This window comes from Neovison vison, chromosome 5, assembly GCF_020171115.1.
Source record: "Neovison vison isolate M4711 chromosome 5, ASM_NN_V1, whole genome shotgun sequence".
NCBI classification, from domain to species: domain Eukaryota; kingdom Metazoa; phylum Chordata; class Mammalia; order Carnivora; family Mustelidae; genus Neogale; species Neogale vison.
The window spans coordinates 62,954,527-62,979,549 of NC_058095.1; the positions used below are offsets into that span (position 1 = coordinate 62,954,527).

General features: G+C 42.7%; 1 protein-coding gene and 1 non-coding gene across 2 annotated transcripts in view; both read right to left on the reverse strand.

The window, feature by feature from the left end:
• Positions 1-7,502: 7,502 nt before the first annotated feature.
• The window catches only part of TEKT3 (tektin 3), a 54,144-nt gene continuing 36,623 nt past the window's right edge, over positions 7,503-25,023 (reverse strand). The window contains exons 5-8 of the mRNA XM_044250621.1: positions 21,673-21,816; positions 18,701-18,923; positions 15,697-15,851; positions 7,503-7,734 (exon numbers count right to left, since the gene is read on the reverse strand). Coding sequence (XP_044106556.1) covers positions 7,518-7,734; positions 15,697-15,851; positions 18,701-18,923; positions 21,673-21,816 — 739 coding nt within the window. The 3' untranslated portion in view covers positions 7,503-7,517. The remainder of the gene's footprint in view (positions 7,735-15,696; positions 15,852-18,700; positions 18,924-21,672; positions 21,817-25,023) is intronic.
• On the reverse strand, positions 19,743-19,848 carry LOC122908069. The gene has a single exon (XR_006384862.1). It is a non-coding gene; the product is annotated as a U6 spliceosomal RNA (small nuclear RNA).

Genomic DNA, 25,023 nt, shown 5'->3' on the forward strand with positions numbered 1-25,023 from the left:
TTTTTCCACTGTATATTTTTTCCTGGTTTTTTAAAAAAGATTTTATTTATTTATTTGTCAGAGAGAGAGAGGGAGAGAGAGTGAGCACAGGCAGACAAAATGGCAGGCAGAGGCAGAGGGAGAAGCAGGTTTCCTGCTGAGCAAGGAGCCCGATGCGGGACTCGATCCCAGGACGCTGGGATCATGACCTGAGCTGAAAGCAGCTGCTTAACCAACTGAGCCACCCAGGCATCCCTATTTTTTCCTGTTTTGTCGAAGATTAATTGACCATAGAGTTGAGGGTCCATATCTGGGCTCTCTACTCTCTTCCACTGGTCTATGTGTCTGTTTTTATGCCAGTACCATGCTGTCTTGGTGATCACAGCTTTGTAATAAAGCTTGAAATCAGGTAACGTGATGCCCCCAGCTTTATTTTTGTTTTTCAACATTTCCTTAGCAATTCGGGGTCTCTTCTGATTCCATACAAAATTTAGGATTATTTGCTCCAGCTCTTTGAAGAATACCGGTGGAATTTTGATCAGAATGGCATTAAAAGTATAGATTGCTCTAGGCAGTATAGACATTTTAACAATGTTTATTCTTCCGATCCAAGAGCATGGAATGGTCTTCCATCTTTTTGTGTCTTCTTCAATTTCTTTCATGAGTGTTCTGTAGTTCCTCGAGTACAGACCCTTTACCTCTTTGGTTAGGTTTATTCCCAGGTATCTTATGGTTCTTGGTGCTATAGTAAATGGAATCGATTCTCTAATTTCCCTTTCTGTATTTTCATTGTTAGTGTATAAGAAAGCCACTGATTTCTGCACATTGACTTTGTATCCTGCCACTTTGCTGAATTGCTGTATGAGTTCCAGTAGTTTGGGGGTGGAGTCTTTCAGGTTTCCCATATAAAGAATCATGTCATCTGCGAAGAGAGAGAGTTTGACCTCTTCATTACCAATTCGGATACCTTTTATTTCTCTTTGTTGTCTGATTGCTGTTGCTAGGACTTCTAATACTATGTTGAACAAGAGTGGTGAAAGTGGGCATCCTTGTCTTGTTCCTGATCTCAATGGGAAGGCTGCAAGCTTTTTCCCATTGAGGATGATATTTGCTGTGGGTCTTTCATAGATAGATTTGATGAGGTTCAGGAATGTTCCCTCTATCCCTATACTTTGAAGCATTTTAATCAGAAACGGATGCTGGATTTTGTCAAATGCTTTTTCTGCATCAATTGAGAGGACCATGTGTTTCTTCTCTCTTCTCATATTAATTTGTTGTATCACATTGATTGATTTGCGAATGTTGAACCATCCTTGTAACCCAGGGATGAATCCCACCTGGTCATGGTGGATAATCTTTTTAATGTGCTTTTGGATCCTGTTGGCTAGGATCTTGTTGAGAATCTTAGCATCCATATTCATCAGTGATATTGGTCTAAAATTCTCCTTTTTGGTAGGGTTTTTGCCTGGTTTGGGAATCAGGGTAGTGCTGGCTTCATAGAAAGAGTCTGGAAGTTTTCCTTCTGCTTCAATTTTTTGAAATAGCTTCAGGAGAATAGGTGTTATTTCTTCTTTGAAGGTTTGGTAGAATTCCCCAGGGAATCCGTCAGGTCCTGGGCTCTTGTTTTTTGGGAGGTTTTTGATCACTGCTTCAATCTCGTTATTAGATATCGATCTATTCAGGTTGTCGGTTTCTTCCTGGTTCAATTTTGGCAGTTTATATTTTTCCTCTGTCCTCAATTCTTAATCTAACAGTGCCATCATTGTAAACATTTTGTTGTTGTTGTTGTTGTTGCTGAGAAGAACAATCTGGAGACCCTCTAATGGTATAAAATAGTAGCTAAGAGCTCATATCCCAGTGTCAGATAAGGGGATTGAACACTCAATCCAGCATTTCTATCTGAATAACCTCAGACTAGTCACTTAGCAACTGTGGGGTTATGCAACGTCTCTGAGTCTCAGTTTCCCCACCTGCAGGGTGGCAATAATAACTGTCTCATGAGATTGTTGCTATTATGATGAGAACATAGTAATGAGCAACTCAAGAAACTTGAGTCATTAAAATTATCCAAGAACTTAGTAGTTCAAGACAACAGTTAATTATTTCTTATGATTCTGTAGGTTGGTTGGGCAGTCCTGCCTCCCATGGGGTCAGCAGACGCACTGGGAAGGCAGGAAGATTCCAAATGTTCTCATTCATATGACTGGCAGCTGCTGTGGCCTCCCCAGAACCCCATCTGCAGCTAGTGGCTGAAGTCCTTTTCCACACGAGCCTCCCCATGTGGCTGTTTGGGCTCCTTCACAACATGGTGATCTCAGGGCAGTCACAATTCTTACATGGCAACTAGGTCTCAGGAGCATAAAAGCAGAAGCTTCCGGGCCTTCTCAAGGCTTTGGCCAAGAATTGGCAAAGTTTTACACTGAAGTCTGGTGGGTCAGGTGATCAGAAAGTCAGCCCATAGTCAAGGAGATGAGAGGACTTTGCAAAGTCATGACTACTTGGAGGTATGGCTATTTTCTCCCAAGACCCTGAGAAATATCTACTACATCTATCTTTTAGGAAACTGAGAATGTTGGTTGCCCCTTCCAGCATTATTTTAAAGTGTCAATGCTTTGGGGCACCTAGGTGGCACAGTCAGTTGAGCATCTGACTCTTGGTTTCAGCTCAGGTCATGATGCATGATCTCAGGGTCCTGGGGTTGAGTCCTGAGTCAGGCTCTGCACTCAGAGGGGAGTCTGTTTGAGCATTTCTCTCTCCTTCTTTCTCTGTCTCTCCCTTTCCTCATGCACATGTTCTCTCTCTCTCAAATAAACAAATAAATCTTTAGAAATAATAAATAAATAAATAAATAAATACATGTGTCAATTCTTTTTTTTAATTTTTTTTCCAATTTATTTATTTTCAGAAAAACATTATTCATTATTTTTTCACCACACCCAGTGCTCCATGCAAGCCGTGCTCTCTATAATACCCACCACCTGGTACCCCAACCTCCCACCCCCCCGCCACTTCAAAGCCCTCAGATTGTTTTTCAGAGTCCATAGTCTCTCATGGTTCACCTCCCCTTCCAATTTACCCAAATTCCCTTCTCCTCTCTAACGCCTCTTGTCCTCCATGCTATTTGTTATGCTCCACAAATAATATCACATGTGTCAATTCTTTAATCTTTCATTCTGTGATATAGATGGTGATTTTAAGTCTTGACTGTGGCCCTGGCTTATTATTTTCCCCTCAGGTTGCCTGACCTCATCTCTCTTAAAGAGCCTCCATCTTTGCGACACATATCAAGTGGCCTGGGGTTGAAAGGTGGAATGGATTAGCTTATTGCAAATAAATTGGATACCCCCTAAAACATATAACAATTTTTGTTATCAGTGAAGGCATAGGTTTCCATAAAGAGCAGTTTCTCAGGCAAGCAGAGGACCGTTTGATGGGGGTCGGGGGAGTGGGAAAAGCATTCCTTATGTCAGAGTGACTGAAGACCTAAAATACCCGAGACGAGAGCCTTGAAACTTAGTTCAAAGTTATCATTTCCCCTTACAGGGAGGAGGAAAAAGTAACTGAGAAAAAGGAGGAATTTGTTTGGTTCCCACAGCTCTGTCCATCCATATACAATGAGATAGCACTCATAGCAGCTGTAAAATGCTCCCTCTTCCCCAACAAGCTCCCTCCTCACTGTGCCATGAAGACACCACAGTTGCATTTTGGTCCTGGGGAGCCCTTTAGAAGGTCCTTTTTCTAAAAAGGAAAAAGGTGGCGAAGAAAGGGACTTCTTTTAGCTCCCAGCAAAATTAGCAATAACAGGGTCCAGAGGGAATGAGCCATGGATCACAAAACAGAAACCTCTAGATGTTGACAGAGAAAGATTTGAACTGAAGAGGACTCAGAACAACTTAGAGAAAAGCTAACTGTATTCGTGCTTCCTCTTCTCTGCCCTGGAACCCTTGCAGACAACAGTCTTCTAGGGCACCTCTAGATTCTTACCTGTCCAAGCTCACTCGGGGCCTCAAATCCTTCTCAACTCAACACTGAATAAATACACACTACCAAGGTCTGGAGCTGGTCTGCAAGGTGAAATCGATTGTCCAGCTCTAGTGAAGAAATTAAATATTGTCTCTTTTCCCCATGAAAGCATGAATATATAGGGTTCCAAAAATACCATCAGAGCACTCTGCACAGAAGGCTGGTCTTGGCAATCACGCCAAGGGCGAACCCAGCATTGCTGGGAACAGTTGAAGGGTCAGGGCTAGCAGAGTGGACGCTGACAATGACCAGCCACTCCACCCACTCCTGTGTGCCTTGAGCCAGCCCTGACGTACAAAGGGAAGGACTCCATCCCTGCTTTCGGAGCAAAGCAAAAATTATAATCTAAAACCAGACCCCACCTCAGCTATTTACAGCATGAACTCAAGACTCAAAAGTGCCAGGTGAGGTGTTTATGAAAACACTTCCCCGGAAGCATAAATGGACATTACTAAAATTATAGGTAACTTGGCTATTTGGGGCAGTTACGCGCATTTCTAAATCTGAATGATGCTTAGGGAGGTGGAAGCCTTTGACGGTCTAGCAGCTCTTCTTAAAGCCACATACTATTAAAGATACTTGGGGATTGAGTATATAAAGCCACATCCCGTGTTGATATTTGCAGTCATGTGATTCTCAAACAAGATAGCGCTTTGTGTTTCTTAGCTGTTCGTGGATTTCAGCATTAGAATATTTACCCTCGTGAAGCGGCCACAACATTTAAGACAAGCAACCAAATGTTTATTTGTGGAACTTAGTCTTGCCCACAGGTTACCGAAATAACAAGAAAACTGGCTTTTTCTGTGTCTGAACTGCACTTTCTTCCCATCACATTCTTGCAATGCCGGCAACATATGTTTAAGGGAAAAAACTCCGCAGGCATACAGTCTTTAAAAAAGGTAACAATTCATGGAAAAAGTTGGCAAGATTTTCCCCGAAACATATAACAACTTAGAGACGTGTGGAATTTATGTTTATTCTTACTGTCATCTAAAAGCGATGACCATCAACACTTAATTGCCCCCATTGCCTAAGTGCTCGAGTGGCCCTTAAAGATCTTTGTTTCCATTAGAAGCAACAGGAGGACAAAAACCTACAATTTGATTTCTAAAATGATATATTGAGACGGCAAAACTATCTCCAGTCCAAGCTCACCATGTTTGAGTCAACTTTTCTAGCATTTTGAGATGTTTCATGAAGTTGACTAATCAAGGTCTGAGAAACTTTTAAGAAACAGAGAGAGAGAGAGATGGGTTTGGGGTTAATCAACAGCAGTTAGATGGGAGTGAGGACAGACAGAGAGATGCTAACTAGCTAATGGGCGAGAGGGGGCTGCACCTAAGTGACAAGTAGGAGACAGGCAGAAAGCCTTTCCCTCCAGTAATCCCACCTTCCCATCTCAGGATTTCTGCAACAAAGCATTCAAAGCCAAAATGCTGTCAACATCCTATCAGGTTGAACTCCAGATGGTTCAGAAAACACTAGAGGAATTAGAAGAAATTACAAGTAAATAATCTTGCGATGAAGAAGAGCTTCCCCGGTGTAACTCCAAAGGCATAAATAAATCATAATGGAAACATTTGTACACTTCACCCTCCGTACATTAAAAACCATAAACAAAATGTAAAAGCAAGTGTCATATAAAGAACCCATGTTCAGTACCAATGGTGAAAGTGTCCTATGATTGATATATGGAGAACTCTCACAAAAAATGGAAAAAAAAGATTTTTAAAAAATGGAAAAAAAAGATTAAAAAAAGAAAATTCCCCTTCCTGCTTAGGGGAAATAGGAAAATAACAAAAACAAGCAATTAGCAGAAAAAATTTAAGGACCCAGGGAACAGTGCTCTACATCACTGGTGTCCAAAGAACAAGATGTTAAAGCAATTAAGACCATTTTTATACTATTAAATGGTTAAAAAAAACACAAGTTATCAAAAATGCAGAAAGACTCACCCTCTCATAGACTGTTGGCAGGAGTGCAGAGTAACACAACTCTCAGGAGGGCAAAATGACAACACCCCATAAAAGATTTTTCCCCCCAAAAATTGTTATAGAACATTCTAGAACTTCCTTGCAATGGTACGTCAAAAAGCCATTAGAATGAAGTTGTGAAAAGATATTTAATGACATCAAAAGTGTAAGTAGGATTCAGTGCAGAAGCATAAATGGGCTGAGGTGAATGAGGTACTGAGAACGGTATCAGACACATAAGCGTTTTAAAAGTACTAGCTACTTTATTCGGAATGATTCTGATTTTTGAGAGGAACACCAGTGTATAAGTACAGAAATAAAAATCTATACATATCAAAGTACCTAGTTTAGAAAAATAGAGGACATTTATTTTCCTTTTTTTGTGTCTGTATTTTCTCAAGTTCCCACAAGCAAAACATATTGGGTTTTGGAGGTGGAAAGGAAAGATTTTCAAAAATGATGCTGTGGATAAACAGCCAGTGACATATTTATATATGGAAATAACCATAAACATTACCTATTACCCACATGTGTAGATAAATATTATACGTATACACAGAGAGTCTAAGCAAAGGAATTGAGAGCACAGAAAAGAAAATGTTGACAGACCTCACCCATTTCTGGGTGTTGTGATAACATGTGCATCTTAGGAGTTGGTGTGTGTGTGTTTTCATTTCCAAAATATGTCATGCAAATGTTTTTCATTTATAATAAAGAAAAAGTTATTTTAAACAAAAATGCCTGGGATACCACAGGACCTCCTGGAATTTAAGCAATGCCCCATTTTGCAACTCATCTAGGGTCAACGCCTCTGCCATCCTGGACCCCTTTGTACTCAGTTCCCATGGAAAGAATTACCAAGCCCTGTTGATTGGTTAGAATATGTGTTGCATTTCTCCTTTCTTTGTTTCTACTGCTATCACTCTGATATCGTTGCCCGATCACAATTTCATACAGCCATTTCCCTGCTCAGAGAGGTCTGTCAGCTCCCCTCAACTCCTTGACCTGGAGATAAAGACCTCCCCACATTATACACCTATAATTATGAATCACAGTCAAACCAGTCTCCTTATTATCGTTCCAAATCCCCTGTGCGTTTTTCCACCCTTGTTTTTGCTCAGACTACCCCAACCACCACATACCCAAGGGCCTTTCTCCTTTCCTCTGGGTTTCCTTCCAGACAGAGTTGAAAACCCACCTTATTCGGGATGACTGCCCTCACCACCTACCTAAGGGAAATACATTTCTCCTTTCCAGCCCATTCATGTTACACAGGCAACAACAAGAATAATACAAATAATCTTTTTTTTTTTTAACCTTCTCTATCAGATTGATTATATTTCTTTATATTCTTCCCACAGCTCAGAAGTCTAGTACATAGTAGAAAATGAAGGTTTGGACGTAGACAAAAGACTCTCTGAGACAGCACGTTGGTACCTTTCTATCAACACAATCCTTTAATAAGTGACTATATTAGCACTCCGTTTAAATTAGCTGCAAACAGGGCTGTGGTTCCACTTGGCCGGCTCCTGGCAGGGCCCTCTAACAGAAGCCCACCAGCCGGAGGGTGTTGGGGAAGGTCTTGCGCATGCTCATGCATTTTTCCTGGTCAATGTAGAGGGAGTTGGCTTTGACCGCCAGGTCATGCTCCAGGGTGGCCTTGGTGTGGACCAGCGACTGTAGGGTGTCCTCCGCATCCCTCAGACGCTGCTGCAAGGTCTGGATGGTGTCGTCTACCTCGTACACCTCGTTAACAAGGCTGCGTGAGGAAAGAAGCACCAGGTTAGGTTAGTGGAAATCACACACCCTGGAGGCTGGTTATGGGTTGATTTGAGGGCTTGCAGGGTTACTGAATTCCTGCCAGAAGGTGGCTGCTGGGCTGCGTGCACAGGGAGCCCCCAAGAGCACAGGGGTCATCCCAGTGTCAGAACAAATGAGCAGAGGAAGCAATACTTGGGCTTCCTTGGTGTTCTAGAATCAGGCCAGCACCACTCCCAATAACAACGCCCAGAATCCGAACGGCAAACTAAGCATATTTTAGGGACACCATCAAATTTACCACCAAGTTTTCACACACGCACACACACAATTTTTTTTTTTTTTTTTTTTTTTTTTAAGGGAAAACTTGGGTGCCTGGGTGGCTCAGTGGGTTAAGCCTCTGCCTTCCGCTCAGGTCATGATCTCAGGGTCCTGGGATCGAGCTCTCTGCTCAGCAGGGAGCCTGCTTCCTCCTCTCTCTCTCTCTGCCTGCCTCTCTGCCTACTTGTGATCTCTGTCTGTCAAATAAATAAATAAAATCTTTTTAAAAAAATAAAAAATAAAAATAAAAAGGAAAAACTTATAAACGTGACTTTTTAAAAAATAGTACAAATGGGAAAAATCAAAGTTTTGCTGGATTTCCTTATATTTTTTAATCATCGAAACTGTTTTCATTGTTAGGAAGAAAGGGACACCCAAGTTTACTCAGGGGCTAGAGTTCAGCACAATGGCAATGGGAAGGGTTAGCGAATGGGGCATTCCTGAAATTTTAATGCCCCTGTCCCCCAGGAACCTCCTAAGGCAATGCCTCAAGTTCCCAGACTGAATATTTTTGTAATTGTCGAAAATGTAATAGAACAGGATAAGGCTTGAAACCATCTCCATAGAGGGTGTAACGGGTTGTAGTTCTGATTACCTTGTGATGATTTTCTTTTTTTTAATGGCACATTTTTTCATGAAGACAAAAGAAAAAATTCATTTCATGAAAAAACATATAGCATCTCCTCCAATTATATTAGTCAATATGGTTTCAATTTTCCTTTCTCTGATTATTAGCAAACCTTTCCTAAGTGTCTATTGGTCTTGTTGCTTGCGTCATTTCTTCTGTGAACTGCTTCTCTCCTTTGCTCCCTTCCTACTGATTTATTACTATTTATCTGACTCACTTGCAAAGAGCACTTTCCATAATAGGCATATTGATTTGGGGGGGCGGAGCTCTGTTTTGCTTCTGGCGAATGTTTTCCCTAATTTATTTTTTGCCTTTTTAATTGTAGTTATTATGTTTTTATTATATGTAAGATTTCAATTTTTTACAGTAAGCCAAATCTTTCTTTTTCTTTGTGATTTCTTCCATTGTGTTTATATTTAGAAAGCCTTCCCTTCCTAGGGAGCAATTAAGCAGGTTCTCCTTTACCCACTGATTTGACCAAATATATTGTGGAGAGATGACCATGTGGTCACTTGAGAAAAAAATTAGGAAACAGTTTCTAAAAAGACAATAATAATTTAATAGTAATAATAGCAACACACTTATTAACTACTTCATTATATATATATATATACACATTATACATGTAGTATATATATATAAATATGTATGTATTTACTATTCTCAGTACTTTACATGATCAGACAATTTAATCCTCATAATAACACCATGAAGTAGATATTATGATTATCCCCATTTTACAGATGACAAAACTGAGGTATAAGGAATTTAGAGTTTTGCATGGAACTGCCCATCGGCTACTTTTAATTACCATGCTGCTCCCCTACCTAACTCCAGTCAACTGAAAACACAACTCCAAATTTATCAAATTGTAATTATCAAATTGACTCAATATTAAGGTTATTTTATTTGGGAATTCATTTATCAACAGACTGGAGGTGCATGGAATTAATTAAAATATACAGTAATACAGGGGCGCCTGGCCAGCTCATTCAGTAGAGCATGAAACTCTGAATCTTAGGGTCATGAGTTCAAGCCCCACATTGGGCATGGAGCCTACTTTAAAAAAATAAAAATTAAAAAAAAAAATAAAGCATACAGTAATGTAAAGAGAATAGCAACGATGACCACATAAAGATATATGGGTCCCTAAGGATAGAAAGGGATTTCAACATTATAGAAAAATTTCCAAGTCATGTTAAAATCATTATTATACCCAGGCAACTGTCTGGCTTCACAGAACTCTGCAGCTGGAAAATAAATGTGAGAGGTCATCAAGCCCAGCTTCCTTGTTTCGCAGACAAGGAAACTGAGCCAAGAGACCCATGAACTGCCTGCTGTCTCCACAGGCACGCGGCCCACATGTGTTTATAGCTTTGCATGGTTATCCAGGAAGCTAAGAAGGAAATAAGGAGTCTCACTGGCCGTAATAAGGAACTGGGTCCCATTTCCTGCCCCTACCGTGTCAGCTCCCTGCAAGCAAAGGGTAGAAGCAGAGACCCCGCATGCTGGCGTCAGCATCCAGGACCCCCTTGGGTAAGACCATTTCTAGATTTTATTTATTTATTATTATATTTTTTTAATTTGACAGAGAGAGGGAGATCACAAGTGGGCAAAGAGGCAGGCAGAGAGAGAGGGGGAAGCAAGTTCCCTGCTGAGCAGAGAGCCCAACGTGGGGCTCGATCCCAGGACCCTGAGATCATGTCCTGAGCTGAAGGCAGAGGCTTAACCCACTGAGCCACTCAGGTGCCCTGGTAAGACCATTTCTAATTGTAATCCCCACCGGGTAAGGAGGCCAGATTAATACACAGGAAGCCCAGTTAAATTTGAATTTCAGATCCATGTGTAATTGTTTTAGTATAAGTATTTTTTAATTGTGATCAAAGACAGACAACAGAGAATTTACTGTCTTAAACATTTTGGGGCGCACAGATCCAGCCTTTCTTCCGTTCCCTCCGTTCACACTGTTGGGCCATCACTACCACCAACCATCCACAAAACTGATCTTGCAAAACTGAAAATCAGTCCTCATGAAAAACTAATGCCCCATTGCCCCCAGCAATAACCATTCTACTCTCCGTCTCTCTGGATATTTGGGATCTATCTGTATTGAAAACCATTCACTGTTTACCTGAAACTCAAATTTTACTGGACATCCCGGGTTTCGAGTTGCAAAATCGGGGCAAACCCACCACAAGACCCATGTAGTGCCCGGCACAAAGTGGGCTCTCACACAATATTAAAGTGGCACCAAAGAGAAATTTTTCTACCCCAAACCCTCCATGCTCTCTTCTTCGTAAAGACACAATTTTAAGGAGATGCACCAATTCACAAGCTGCAGTTTAATCTGAGTGGAGGAGAGACTAGAGGGTAGAGAAGGGGGTTCTCACTTTGGACTCCACAGAGATCTGTATATTCCTTGAATTCATTTTAACATCAGACTCCATCTCGATCTTGTGAAACTGAACAAGACAACTTGCAGGGGAAAATACGGTGGAACGTTTGACATCAAAGAATAAAGGAATAATTTCTTCGCCATGTTACCTTGTATTGAGTCATAGTATGAGAAAACAAGAGGAAACAGCATTCATACCCAATGATAACCTACGCTCTAGCCACATGATGGAAACCAGGCAAGCAACACTTTGGAAAAAAGAGAATTTGTACTTGAGGTGGGGGAAGAAACTCACAATATGATGTTGACTGAAAAAGTCAAGATAGGAGCGCCTGGGTGCCTCAGCCAGCTGAGTGTCTGACTTGTCTCAGCTCATGATCTCAGGGTCCTAGGAGTGAGCCCCAGTAGGGCTTCCTGCTCATCAGGGATCTGCTTGTCCTACTGCTCCTCCCCTGTCCTCCTCTCCATTCCCCTCCCCTGCTCATGCACCCATGTTCTCTCACTCTCTCTTTCTCAAATAAATAAATAATTTTTTAAAAAGAAAGAAAGAAAGAGAGAGGGAGAGGAAGGGAGAGAGAGAGAAAGGAAGGAAGGAAAGGAGGAAGGGAAGGAGAAGGTAGGGAAGGAAGGCAGGAAGGAAAAGTGAGGTTAGAAAATCCCAAAGGCAGTGTGATCACAATTTTGTTAACATGTCTGGTGTCAAGTACAACAAAATACTAACCTCCGTTATCCCTCCATGGCACAACGAATCGAAGATGGGTTTTATTTTTTTATTTTTCCTGTTTTGTTTTGCTTTGTTTTTTTTCCTATCATGAACAGATGCTACTTTTAAAATCAGGGAGAATGAGGTAAATATTTTACAAAAAGGAAACACAGTTTGGAGGGACTTAAGCTCCCTTTGACCTTTAGTGACCAACACCGCAACAGGGCAACAGGGCCAACGTATCTGGCTCGGACAACGCAGCGATCAGACTATGATGGTCTAGAAACGTCCGTGGACTGCTCTGCGGAGCCCACCTCTGGGCGTGCCCTCTTCCGGAGATACACCTGCTGGAGGGGTCCTCGCTCAAGACACATGCACACAGCCCCCAAGGGGAAAGGCGCTCACAAAAGACTCACAGAAGCAACAACACACAGTGCATCTCCCTTCATCTTAGAACCTGTACTGCGAGGAAAATACAAAGGCTTTCCATGGGATGGGGGAAGGAACTGAAACCTACTGTGCCCGAAGTTCCCTTTGGTCTCCGATGGGTAAACACAAAATCTGAGAACAGATCTAAAAACTCCTTTCTGTTGTTGCTTCCTTCAAGATTGATTAAAAAGAAAAGTCTCTTGGAAAGATCCCAGGGTATAAAATAGTGGGGAGGTTGTGGCAACCGTGCGGGGGATGGGGTTGACCAAGGGTGGGGGGAGGGAGTGTAAAATCACGCCCCGCCCCCCCTCACTTTGCCCTGCCCTGGTAAGAAGACTTCAGAAGGAGCCCCAAACCCATAGGCAGGAAATGGAGCAAATGATCTATGAGTCCTTACTCTTAGCTGACAAACACTTAGCCTAGTGGAAAATTTATCTGGAAAGGAACTTTTGAAAATACAGATGTTGAAAGATCAATGATTATTTTTAATTTTAATTTTTTGGGGGGGGGTGGAGGGGGGAAGGGAATTCAAGATCCAGAAAATGCAGGCAGCTAGTTCCCTTGCCTCCCGTTGCTGTGTGAATAGGGCTGGGAGGTCCTGGACTTCCCTCCGTTTGTGCCTTTAGAAACACACTCTCACCCATCTTTTAAGGCCCCGCCTCTGCCTCGGCTTCCTTGTTCTTGGCAGATCACAGAGAGCCATTCTGCTGAAACCTCTCATTTTGGGGGGAAATTACAGAACTGAAAAAACATTTTGCATTCAAATACAAATAAAGCTACCGTCATTTTTCTGTTTTTCTAAATGTACCAAGATTATTGAAGCAAAGCAGAACCTGGTCTGGCCTGCCACCAAGAGCCAAAAATGTTTAGAGTTACTTTTGAAAGAACCCGTTTGGAACACTGTAAATGAAAATAAAAGTCTCAAAATGAAATCTGCCGTTTTTCTCTGTCCTTGCTCCCCTGAGTCTGTGGTCTTTTTGGCAATGATACTTGGATGAGAAATCCTTACGGAAACAAAAGGAGGTTTTTCTACTAAAGTCAATAAAGGAGCAGTGGAAATGGACATAGTATGGATTCTATGGGAAGCAAAGGGAAAGTAAATTCTGTGTAGCTCTGAAGGGGGGAGAAAAGTAAAAATCATTCAGTTTCTGTGCAGCAACCTTCAATGCCTCATTGTCTGATAACTCCAACGTCAAATTAGACCACTGCTCAAAACCCTTTTAAAAAGTAGCCCTGGGGGTGCCTGGGTGGCTCAGTGGGTTAAGCCGCTGCCTTCGGCTCAGGTCATGATCTCAGGGTCCTGGGATCGAGTCCCGCATCGGGCTCTCTGCTCGGCAGGGAGCCTGCTTCCCTCTCTCTCTCTCTGCCTGCCTCTCCGTCTACTTGTGATCTCTCTCTGTCAAATAAATAAATAAAAATCTTTAAAAAGCAGCCCTGGGCTTGTCTGATGCCAGGCTGAACAATTGATAGATTTCCGTCTCTACTTCTGGTGATTCCTCGGAAACTTTCAGAGAATGCAACTTTGTTCAGCTACCCCTCGTAAGATTTGCAGAAAGCCACAATTCGTGATCTAATCCTAACCGGCCAGATGGTCGGGTACTCACTGCCACAATCTTCAGAAGCATGTGGACACCGCAGATGGGCCTCTGGAGGGGAGGAGAGGTAATCCTAAATAATGAACAGACTGGGTAGGAAAAGGAGTTCTCTGAAACCCACTTGGGGAAATGTGTGGCCAGCCTGGGTGCACATGCATATGGCTATGGCCCAGACAGCAGATCTACCAGGAAAAAGGCAGCTAATCCATTGGCATATATGCTCAAACATGCTTCTTAGCATGCCACACAGACAACATGCATGGGTACAGGTAGGGGGTTTTGCTGTAAAGATCGCCTCTGTGACCCTAGTTTCATCCTCTATGAGAAAGAGATGGGAATACAGTACCTGCTTTGCTGACTCACTCCGTTAGGGCATTGAGGAAGTGGGATGGGATCGGCGGCCCGATGGGGGGATGATAAAAGGACCGTATGTGTATAAAGATGGGAGCAGAAACTTCCCACACAGAAGGTTGAATAGGGCTCTGCAGTGAGGCAGGCAAGGGCTCAAACGGTGCCTTTACTCACCACATCATGCAACCCGCTTCTGCCTCCGTTTCCCTATTTGTGAAATGCAGATACTGAATGAGGTAGTGTAAGGGGCTGAGGACAGGGCTCAGCCCAGAATGAGAGCCATACATAATCACCTACTCTTCTCATGCCATTTCACTGTCTTTCTTGTCTTCATCGTTGTTGGCCTCACAACCATCTCCCTTACCCTCCAAGAAACCACACTTGCTTCCTTGGCAGGGCTCAAAGCTATTTAATCCCCAGGATCAACCCCTTGTGATGACAAAGGAATCCCATCAAGGAACCAGGCAAGAGACGAGACTAGTGGCATCTCCCCACAGCACCAGAAAAGAATTTGGAGTTCGAGTGTGGCCCCTTTGTCCCTCCAGTTGCTATAAATTTGATTTGATTCTGCAGAGACCATTTCATGACCTGAGAGAAGCCAGGGAGAACTCCACAAAGAAAAGGCAAACTGGCAGGTATTGGGAAATTGGAAATGAAGCCAGAATGTAGGAGGGAGAAAAGAGCTTTGCCCAGTTCCTGATGAGCCCATCCTAAAAGGAATGCTCAAAGTTTAAATCATCATCATAAGAAAAGATGCCTAGTGTTGGGTAGATAAATGGCGGCATGAGAGTTTTGCCAGCCTTGTATATGGGGGATGTGCTTGATGAAGCCCAGGTCTTTTCTACTTATACTGAGAACAGAACAAACTGAAGTGACTAGGAAACCACGAGGGTGGTCATAATGGGGAGAGTAGATAACTAAATGCCAAAAAAGGCCAGTGAGAACCAATGGGTGAGAACAAATAGAAAGGGGCCTGTGGAACGAGTACCAGGACTCCCTTTCCCGAGACCAAGTCCCAGGCCTTGAAAATCACACAGCAAGCAATGCACGCTGCTGCTTTTAAGAGACATTCTGGAAACTCCAGATCCCAGGGTAGCGCAGATTGTGAGTGGTCCCACTGAATGAAGCTTCACATTCGTTATCACTTTTTTTTTTTTGTATCTAGTATTGATATCATTTCCTTATTTTTTTTAATTGTGGTTAAATGTACATAACCCAAAAAATTTACCACCTCGACTGTTTTTAAGTGTGCAGTTCGGTGACATTAAGTACCTTCGAAGTGTGGTGCGCCTATCACCGGCATCCATCTCCAGAACTTAACTGTCCTCCCCAACAGAAAGTCCATGCCCGTTATTAATAATTATTAACACTTCCGAAGAAGGATCCTACACAATGACTGTTACTGGGTTCTTCCATATGACCGGTGTGAAAGCAGAAAGAAGGACCTTCATAAAGACCATGGAGCCACCATGGGGCTGGTGGGTGGCCCCAAGGAGCACCCCGAGCTTCCCCCTCCTGCCCAGGGCCCACTGCCATCTCACCGTAGCTGAGCCATGTCCCGGCAGAGCTCTATGTTGGGTCTCCTTGTGCGCTCGTCCAATCTGGTCTGAGCCACCTTCAGGAAGGCAGACTTGTCCTTGATGGCCTTCTTGATGGATTCTATGGTCATTTCAGTCTGGAAGATCTCCTGCAGGGTCTGTAGGAATAGAAGCAAATGCTTGAGGCCTCTTGCAATTTGAGGCCTGAGGCCTGCCTTGCCCTCTCCTAGGGGGAGGTGGATTCTCTGAGGGCCTTGCTCCCTCCCAGCCCTGTCCCTGGGAATCTCAGGAGAGCTGAATGTGTGTGTCTCTTCCTAACTCCAGGTGAAATCTGCCAGACGGAGAGAAGTCACACCACAGAAATGAGCAAATTTGACAAATTGGAGCCTTCTTCCCACCCACAACTCCCAGATCACTATTATTAAATATTTACCAGCACACACATGTGCGTAACTCTGAAAAAGGGGGAGGCCCTGAGATTCGAGTGGCCCTTGCATCCCTCCTCACATCAGTATGTCCTGCCTCTTCATCTTCTTACAAGTGTCACAGAGATGTTTTCCTGCTAGTGGAGGACTTGACTTGAAGCAAATCAAGTTCAAGTTTCTCAGGGTCTCATTTGCAAGGAAGGACCACAGGCAGATTTGGAGTCCTCCTTTTATGTTCTTTTTTCTTAAAGGAGGGTCCCCCAAACTACATAAACCCAGATCCCTTCCTGGTCTCCTTGCCTATGCTCGGACAACTCTTGTTTCTTCTACGACCTTGGTGCCCTCCTGCCCCTGGCTCACAGGCCCAGCTATGTGCATTGCACAGTGGTCCTACTCACTCTCTGTACTTTGACCAGCTCCCTTGAGGTGACCCCTGTACTCCAAGACCCAGTGGCCCTCGTGAAACTGTACTTTCAAAGTTGACAATAACCCTCCCCAACGACTCCTTCTCCTTGAAACCCTTACCCTGTTTGTCTTCTCTGGCCAACCGCTGTCCTAATTCCTTGCATCTCCCTATAGCTGCCCCTCACCACTTCCCAGTACAAGGCTCTGTCTTGAGCCACTTCTGTCCTTTCTCCCCTGCAGAGCTCTCATGAAACCTCACAGATTCGGCACTTGTGCAATCCAGGAGCCCTGAAATCTGTCACTTAAGCTTTGACCTCCCTCCCAAGCATTCAGCAACCTGTTGAAGATCATTGCACTGTTCCTATCACCAAAGCTTCCCTCAGGGTTCCCTGTCCCGTGAAGCCATCCCTGTCTCTCATCAGTGGACATAACGCTTCCTTCGGCTACGTTTAATGTTTTATCTGAGAAGTTCTTTCTGCACCTTTCTGGTCTTTTCTACTTTCATGTCCCGTCTGGCTCTAAGATGCAAGATGGCAAGGCCAGTGTGTTGTTCCATGTGCTTACCCCAAAGCCACCCAGCACCATACTTCCAATGTAGCAGTTCTGGCCTAATTGCTATCTTCTTCTCCACCCCCAAGTAAGTTCCTGTGTTGAAGTCTTAACCCCTGGTATCTTAGGATGTGATTGCATTTGGAAGTGGAGCCTTTGAAAGAGGTAATTATGCTAAAATGAGGTCATTGGTGTAGGTCCTAGTGCAAAAGGACTGTTGTCCTTATAAGAAGGGGAGATCAGGACAGAGACATGCATGGAGGGAAGAACAAGTGAAGACAATGGGAGAAGATGGCCATCTCAAGTCAAGGAGATAGACCTCAGAAGAGACCAACCCTGCTGACACCTTGATCTTGGGAATTCTAGGCTCCAGAATTCTGTTTTTTATGAATTTTGTTGTTTATGCCACCCAGTCTATAGTGCTTTGCTGGGATAGCCCCAGGGAACTAATGCAAAATTAAATACAAATTTGTTGAACAAAGGGACTCCATCAGGTTATCCTTCTAGAGGCCTTCAAAATTGCCTTGTACTGCGCAGTGACTACCTTCCCACCAATGTCCTGTACAGTATGGCTCCAGGCTCCCCTCGCAAGCTTCTCTGCCAGGCCACACGACAGATCCCAACTCAACCTCTGACTGGCTCCCTCCCAAGTTTTTGTTTGAGACATCACCCCACCTGAATGTTCCCCTCTTTCTCCAAACCCCAATGACACTTTCTGCATCTGTTATCTGGCAATCGCCATTTGTAATTTTCTATTGTTATTAATTGTTCATGATCTTTTCCTATGTGTGCGCATCACGAATATAAGCTTCCTGGGACCCAAACTGCATATTATACTTCTCTCTGCCCTTCACAGAAGGTAGCACACTGTCTGGCCCAATAAATATTTGCTGCCCAAAGAAGACACCATGAGAAGGGAACTTAAATTGCTGCAGTCTGAGAAAATAAGGTTTCCCTCAATTGGATAATAATGGTGCCTTCCAGCACCCATGGCTGACTGTGTCAGGTTCTTAAAATAGGAAGTGAAAACCTATAGGTAGCATAAATCCACAGAAATAATAAAAGCTCTAAGACCAATGCTCAATAAAGAAAGAGTTCTCCTTGTTTATCTTGAAACACTCAAATCCTGCTTAAATCCTTCATTTTATTGTCATTGTAAAATGTTTATGCTTAGAGGACTTTAAAAAGTTCAATGTCAGAAACACTTTGAACCACCTAATAGTTTCCTGTATTTGGTTTTGTATTCCAGAGAAAGGACCTGAAATAATTTAACAGAAAACATTCCTACCGTATGTTCTAATAATAAATTCACTTCCTAGCTACATACAGTGATTCATTAAACTTTAATCATAATATTTTTGTTTCTATTAAATTCTAGGAATCCTTCAGTGCATGGTGCATTCTTTGTATTCCAAAAACCAGTGGATTCCAATTTCATTTTGACACCTGGCTACCTGGCTAAAATAAATGGTGTGCTTTGTACTGTTTTTAATTTTTCTTAGTCTGTATGGTCAGGAGGCCATACATCTTACAGCGTCTCTCCGGGAGTGGTGAGAGATTTGTGGTCCCAAAGCCCCTTGCTCTATCTCACTGGGTCAGCTAAGGGGTACCACGGGCACTTGATTTACCTTCGCTAAGTGAATCTGAATCTTATTTTTAGCATCTGCGGTCTCAGCAATGCGATTGGTGAAAGACAAGTTCACTTTGTTGAATTGATTCCACATCTCATTGGCAGTCACAACCAAGAGGTTTTGAATGTCATCTCTTAGCTTGGCAGAGGCTGCTCGTTCACTTTGGGAACGGAGAATATTGTCATCTGTAAATTTGGCCCAGGACTCGGGCACTGAGACCCTGTGGGGAAAAAAAGAAGAAGAAGAAAAAGTAGAACCTTACAATGGTGACAATGATGAATCAGCCTGGACAGTCTCTAGGTGATCATTCATTTTGTGAAAGGGGAAACCCCCTATCACTGAATCCTGGTTTATTGAATAAAATGTAAACATCAGAGGAAAGCTTATTTAAAACTTTTCTTAATTGTTCCTTATATTTCTGTAAATCTAGGGCACACACTAAGTCCCCTGCCCAGTTGGTAGGGAGGGAAGCAAGAGTCGGGGAAATGGGTGAAGGATATGGGTATTGTGGCTCATAAGAAATGTGTCTCACTGGCCTGAGAAGCATATGAGAAAATATCCAAACTCAGGAGTAATCAAAGGAGTACTGACAAAAACAGCAACATACTAAGGACCCTTCATCAGAATAGCAAAGACTGTCGAGAATGATAATTTTCTGGTGAGCATATTTTAAAAAGTTTTCTCTCCTGCAGGCAGGAATGTGGGATTGGTAGAACCATGCTGGAGGACAACATACACCAAGACCCTAACACATGTGTATAACCCAGAAATTCCATTTACGGAATTTTTTTTTACTGAGATATAACTGGCATATAACATTGCATTAATTTCAGGTAGGTGCACAACATAATAATTTGATACATGTCTACATTGCAAATTGATTATCACAATAAATTTCATTAACATCCATCACCATACAGAGTTAGTTATTTTTTCTTCAAATGAAAACTGTTACGTTCTACTCTCTTAATAACTTTCGAATTCACAACATGGTATCATTAACTATGGTCACGAAGCTCTACTTTACATCTCTAGGACTAAAAATAAGGAGTGCTTTGGGAATTTGTGTGACATCCTTGCCCAAGACCCATGCTCATCTTCTCTGCATCATTCCAATGTTAGCATATGGAGCTGCCAAAACAAGTAATATAGAAATTTATCATAAAGAATTAATGCAGCCAAAAATGTATACATGAAGATATTAATTTTCAGCAATATTTAGGACTATCATTAAAAAACTGAAAACAGTCTAAGTGTCCAAAAGTAAAGAAAAAGTTGAGTAGATTATGGTACATTTCACTTGATCTTGGCCAAAAGACCGAGAAGCAATAGATTATGGTACATTTAAATAAGGTAATTCATAGAGCATGCGAACTTGTGTTGTAGAGTATTTTCACAGTGCTTTGATATATCAGGAAATGAAAAGCCACACAGACTATACAAACAGTATGTCTGTAATGCCACTCTTTAAAAATACAAATCTCGGGCGCCTGGGTGGCTCAGTGGGTTAAAGCCTCTTCCTTCAGCCCAGGTCATGATCCCAGGGTCCTGGGATCAAGCCCCATGTCAGGCTCTCAACTCAGCAGAGAACTTTCTTCCTCCTCTCTCTCTGCCTACCTCTCTGCCTACTTGTGATCTCTGTCAAATAAATAAATAAAATCTTTAAAAGATAAAAATAAATAAAAATAAAAATCTCTATGTGTGCGAAACCATACTGGAAGGACTAATAGTTAACATTGGGCATGGTGGGTTTACAGGTGGCATTTCTTTGTTGACATGATGGAATATCAAAGAAGAATCTTACTGTTGACTAAAGGTGTTAGCTCAGGCCACAATGACCAAAAATAACACACTACATGCTCCATACCTTGACATTCCATGAAGAATGGCTAAAAATTCATGCTGGAAATAGAGAAGGCCCTTGATGGAAGGCAAGGTGCTCAGAGTGTCTGGTTTGATCTCAGCACATCTCCTTCCCCAGAAGGAGAAGATGATGATGATTTCTGCTCACCTCAACCCAAGTAAGGGGCATTTCAAGCAGACCGCTTAGGACATAGGGTTTGAATCTGATTCACACTTGAAGAATCTAAAAATCAAATTAATTATTATTGCTCCTAGTATAGGAGCAATAAGAGATGGGGCTGCTTTGGGGGTGACCAGCCCCACAATAGGGAATCCATGTGGGGGTCACTTGAAAAGGGTGTCAGCTTGGGAAGGAGAACACGGGAACTCTTTGAGGTGACAAAAGTATACTTTATCTTGACCCTGGTCATGGTTACATGGGCACAGAAATTTGTCAAAACTCACCAAAATGTACACTTGGACCAAATGCATTTTAGTGTGTAGGTGAATTTCACCTCAATCAATCAAGTTGATTTCTTAAGGGAATGGCTGGAAAAAGACCATTAACTCAAGACTGCAGCCAGGGGCCTAGCAAAGAAACCACTGGTTTAACAAGCGGTGGTAATAAAACATGAAGTTGTTTTTCAACTTTTACCCCATGGAATCCAGGGCATCCAGCCCATTGGTAACGCCTTCTTTTCTTTACATTTATTTGTGTTTTCTAGGCTTTTCTGTTTCAAGTAGCTGTTATCTTCATAGTTAGAAATACAAACAACAAATTTTCACCCTTTTTTTTTTAGCTTTTTAAATATTTATTTTTGAGGTAAGTTTGACTTACAACGTCCTATTACTTTGTACAAAGTGATTCCACAATTCTATACATGACTCAGTGCTCCCCACAATAAGTGTAAACAGCAAATATTCTTCTACAAAATAAAAGAGAAGGCAAGTGCCTGGCTGAGGAATACACATGCTTACTGAAGACTGATCCAAAGTAGGGTATATCTTTCATCTTCCCCACATCTTCCCACATTTTTCATTTTAACCTGTAAGCTATGTCATTTTGAAGGGAGAGAGAATGAATTAAATGATATTGAAATCATAGAGGTAGTTGGAGCCCAACTTACGTCGCATCAACCCTCTCCACACCGCGAAAGTAGCTGACACCATCCGATGTGTTTCGCAGATGGTGGCATTTATCATCGATTCTGAAAGCTGCCTGCTTATCACTCAGGTCCTTCTCCAGCTCGTGCTGGGAAGCTCTGTTAGCTCTGTAACAGAGAGTGAGGAAATGGAGCTTCAGGTTAGGAAATAATTTGATATGAGGAAGAGTAATTGGCCCTTCTGTGCTGGGACCCACCTACTACTGCTGTCTGGGTGTCTACTCTTTTCACACAATGTTCAGCTTCCTAATTAAAAGGAGACTTCCCTGGAGATGTCCATACATGTGATTAATTAGAACCCTGTCCACACTGCCCCTCCCATCGTGTGTGGTGGGATTTGGGGGAGAAGAGGTATAGATAAGCAGAGGGCAGGTATCTGGAACCCCAAGGCTGAGACCTGTCTTCCTAACACAAACACTGTTCCAGGCTGGACCCTGGTTTAAAGTGATATGTCCACATCAGTGCCTCTCTTTCCTTCTTCTTTTTCTGCTTCTAAACCCTAATTCCTCCATTCTTTGAGGGCAGTTCCTCCAAGAAGTTCTGAGACATTTATATCCAGCCTCCCTCCTTCCACTGCTGACCTCAGTTTGTGGTCAGGTGAGGCCTAAGAAGTTTTCTGGGAGATAGAAACTAAGTGTAAATATTGAGCTCTGGGGCCAGAGACAGAGTGCCTGAAAGGACATGAGGAATTGGGGCCCACGGGCTCATCTCCTCCAGTAGCCTCTCTCCTGGGAAGGAAGGGGCTCTGAGATGCATGGTGTTCCCTCCCCTGCCAAACAGATAGGAGACCTGGAACCTCACTAGCAAAAAGATAGGTCCATGGGGTGGGCATGGATGACAGGTGACCCACATCTTTCCTCATGTGGTGGTTGATTCAACAAATAATTACTGAGTGTCTACTACCTGTCAGGCACTGTTCAACCCCAATGCCTCAATGGACAAAGCAAGCATCTCTTCTCTAAAGAAGTTTACATTCTAGAGGGAGGAGACAGGCAATACCCCTAACAAATAAGCAAATCATGTAGTTAGCAGAACAATGCAAAAAACAAAGCAGAAAAGGAAACAAGACTGTGAGTGATGATTTAAATAAGATGGTCAGAATAGGACTCCTTAAGGAGGAGATGTTTGAGCCAAGACTTGCAGGAGGAAGTAGCAGATCATGCTGAGCCTCATTGGGGGACATTGGAAGGAGTCAAGTTTTCCTCCAAGTGAAGTGAGAGACCACTGATTTACAGTTTTCAAAGATCATTTGGTGCTGGGTTTAGAACAGACTGTAGGGGACAGGGAGACCCATTAGCAGATGGGTACAGTTATCCAGGTGAGAGGCAATAGTGGCTTGGACCAAGGGGATAACAATGAAGGAGGTAGCAAGTGTTCAGATCCAGTAAGTTTTAAGAGAGCTGAGAGACATCTCTAGGAGATTAAACATGAAGGGGTGGAGGAGAGGTGAAGCTGAGTAATTGGAATAACAGAATTCCATCAACAGAGGTGAGCAAGAAGGCTGGGGAGAAGACAGAAGTACAGCCAACACACTGAGCTTGAGCATTCATTAAACATCCAAGTGTAGATACCAAGGAGGTTGTTGGAATTTGGGAGACAGGTCTGGGATGGAAATAAAAACTGGGGGATCATTAGCATACAGATAGTATTTGAAAAATCAGGACAACCAGATGATAATCATTTCAGTGTTCCTGGCACCCAAGATCGTCTTGGCATTGGACCATTTTGGTCCAATGGTCCATTTTGGAGCCACTTGGTAAAGCCTACATTGAATAGAATAGATTAATTCCAGTTGCAGCTTCCCCTTAGCTTAGCTCATACATTTAGGTAAGTGCTTGACCTACCAGAGCTCATCTTTTTATGTGAAATAGAAATGAGGATAGCAGCATGCCAGTAGCCTGTGTTTTGTGAATCCTGAAAAATAATTTTTGTGAATTCTAAAAAACATGCAAGACATGAAAGATGAGAAAGCTACCTCCTCTTGCCATTCTGTGTTCAGTCTCCCATCTCAGGTTATTGTGTTGAAACTCTGGGATTAAAGGCCTTTCTCACTTCTGGTCTGGGACCAAGATGCCCCCTACCCTTCCTCTCTTGGGCTGACACAAGACCTCCTCTGACCTAACCTCAGAACTTCCTTAAAGAAGGTGCTTGAGGCAGTACCCCACCCACCTGTCTTAGAGCCCAAAATGGGAAAAATCTTGGCTACCATGTTGGTGCCTAATGACGTTCTATTTTCAGCTGAGGTCCAAACTGAGGCCTTCGTTGTGTGTTCCAAAGCAAATAGCATTGAACAACCTCCTCCCATCACCTTCATTGGACCAAGCCCAATGACCATGTTAAGGATCCCATAAATTCTGGAGAAACCACCCCAGGAAATGAGGTAGGCATTTTATCCACTGTGTATTAAATGAAAACCCAGGTCTTTAAAGGCTCACCAACAAAGGTTCCACACAAGTGCATACGTAGAGTGAGAACTTTCTGCAAAGACCTAAATAGGGCCAGAAATGAGGCAGTTTGTAGTAGAGACTGATATGAGCATTTGGCTGTTCCACAGTGGAACAATCTGGGCAAGAAGAGTGAAGAACGTGGAGGATGAGCTGCAGATTTTAAGTTACACAAGAAAATAAGATTGGGAACTGAAAACAGAACAGACACTATTCTGTGAACCATGCTAAACTGTGGTTCTGTGATTTCTAGGGAGCAGAAGCCAAAAAGTAATACCAGAACAACACTGCCTTGTATTTATAGCTCAGGTAAATGGTAATTAACCAAACCATGTGTAGTCAGTCATCCTTAACTAATCTTCTACCTATCCTCAACATTTCTAGTGTAAAGAGCCCTTCCAATCACAGTGAGGGAGAGGTCCCAGCCAGCTAAACCTCACCGAACTGCACAGCATCAATCCGGTGGGACACAGTGGGCAAGCAAAGCAAGCAGAACTGATAACTCTATAACTCTTAGTCCTTTTAGGGTCTCTCTCACATCTTATCCTTGAAAGCATCAGTATAAGCAGAAGCATCCTTTCCTTCCAGTGACATTTTGATGCTGCTTCCACGGCCATAACCAGATGAACATTCATCTTTCCAGTCATGTTGGGAAAGAGGCTCGACCAATGTATTTTCTAAGCTGACAGTTGTTATCTTTGCTTAAGACCTTCCTTTGATTATTATTCTTTCCCGCCCCAACCCCCACCATAAATATTAAGTACCTAACTATCTACTATTGCCAAGGAAAGGAGGATTTGTACTCTGGGAGAGTAGGATGGGTGAAGAGTTACAGTACTGCACTGTGTAACGAAAGCACCAGGGAGCAGGT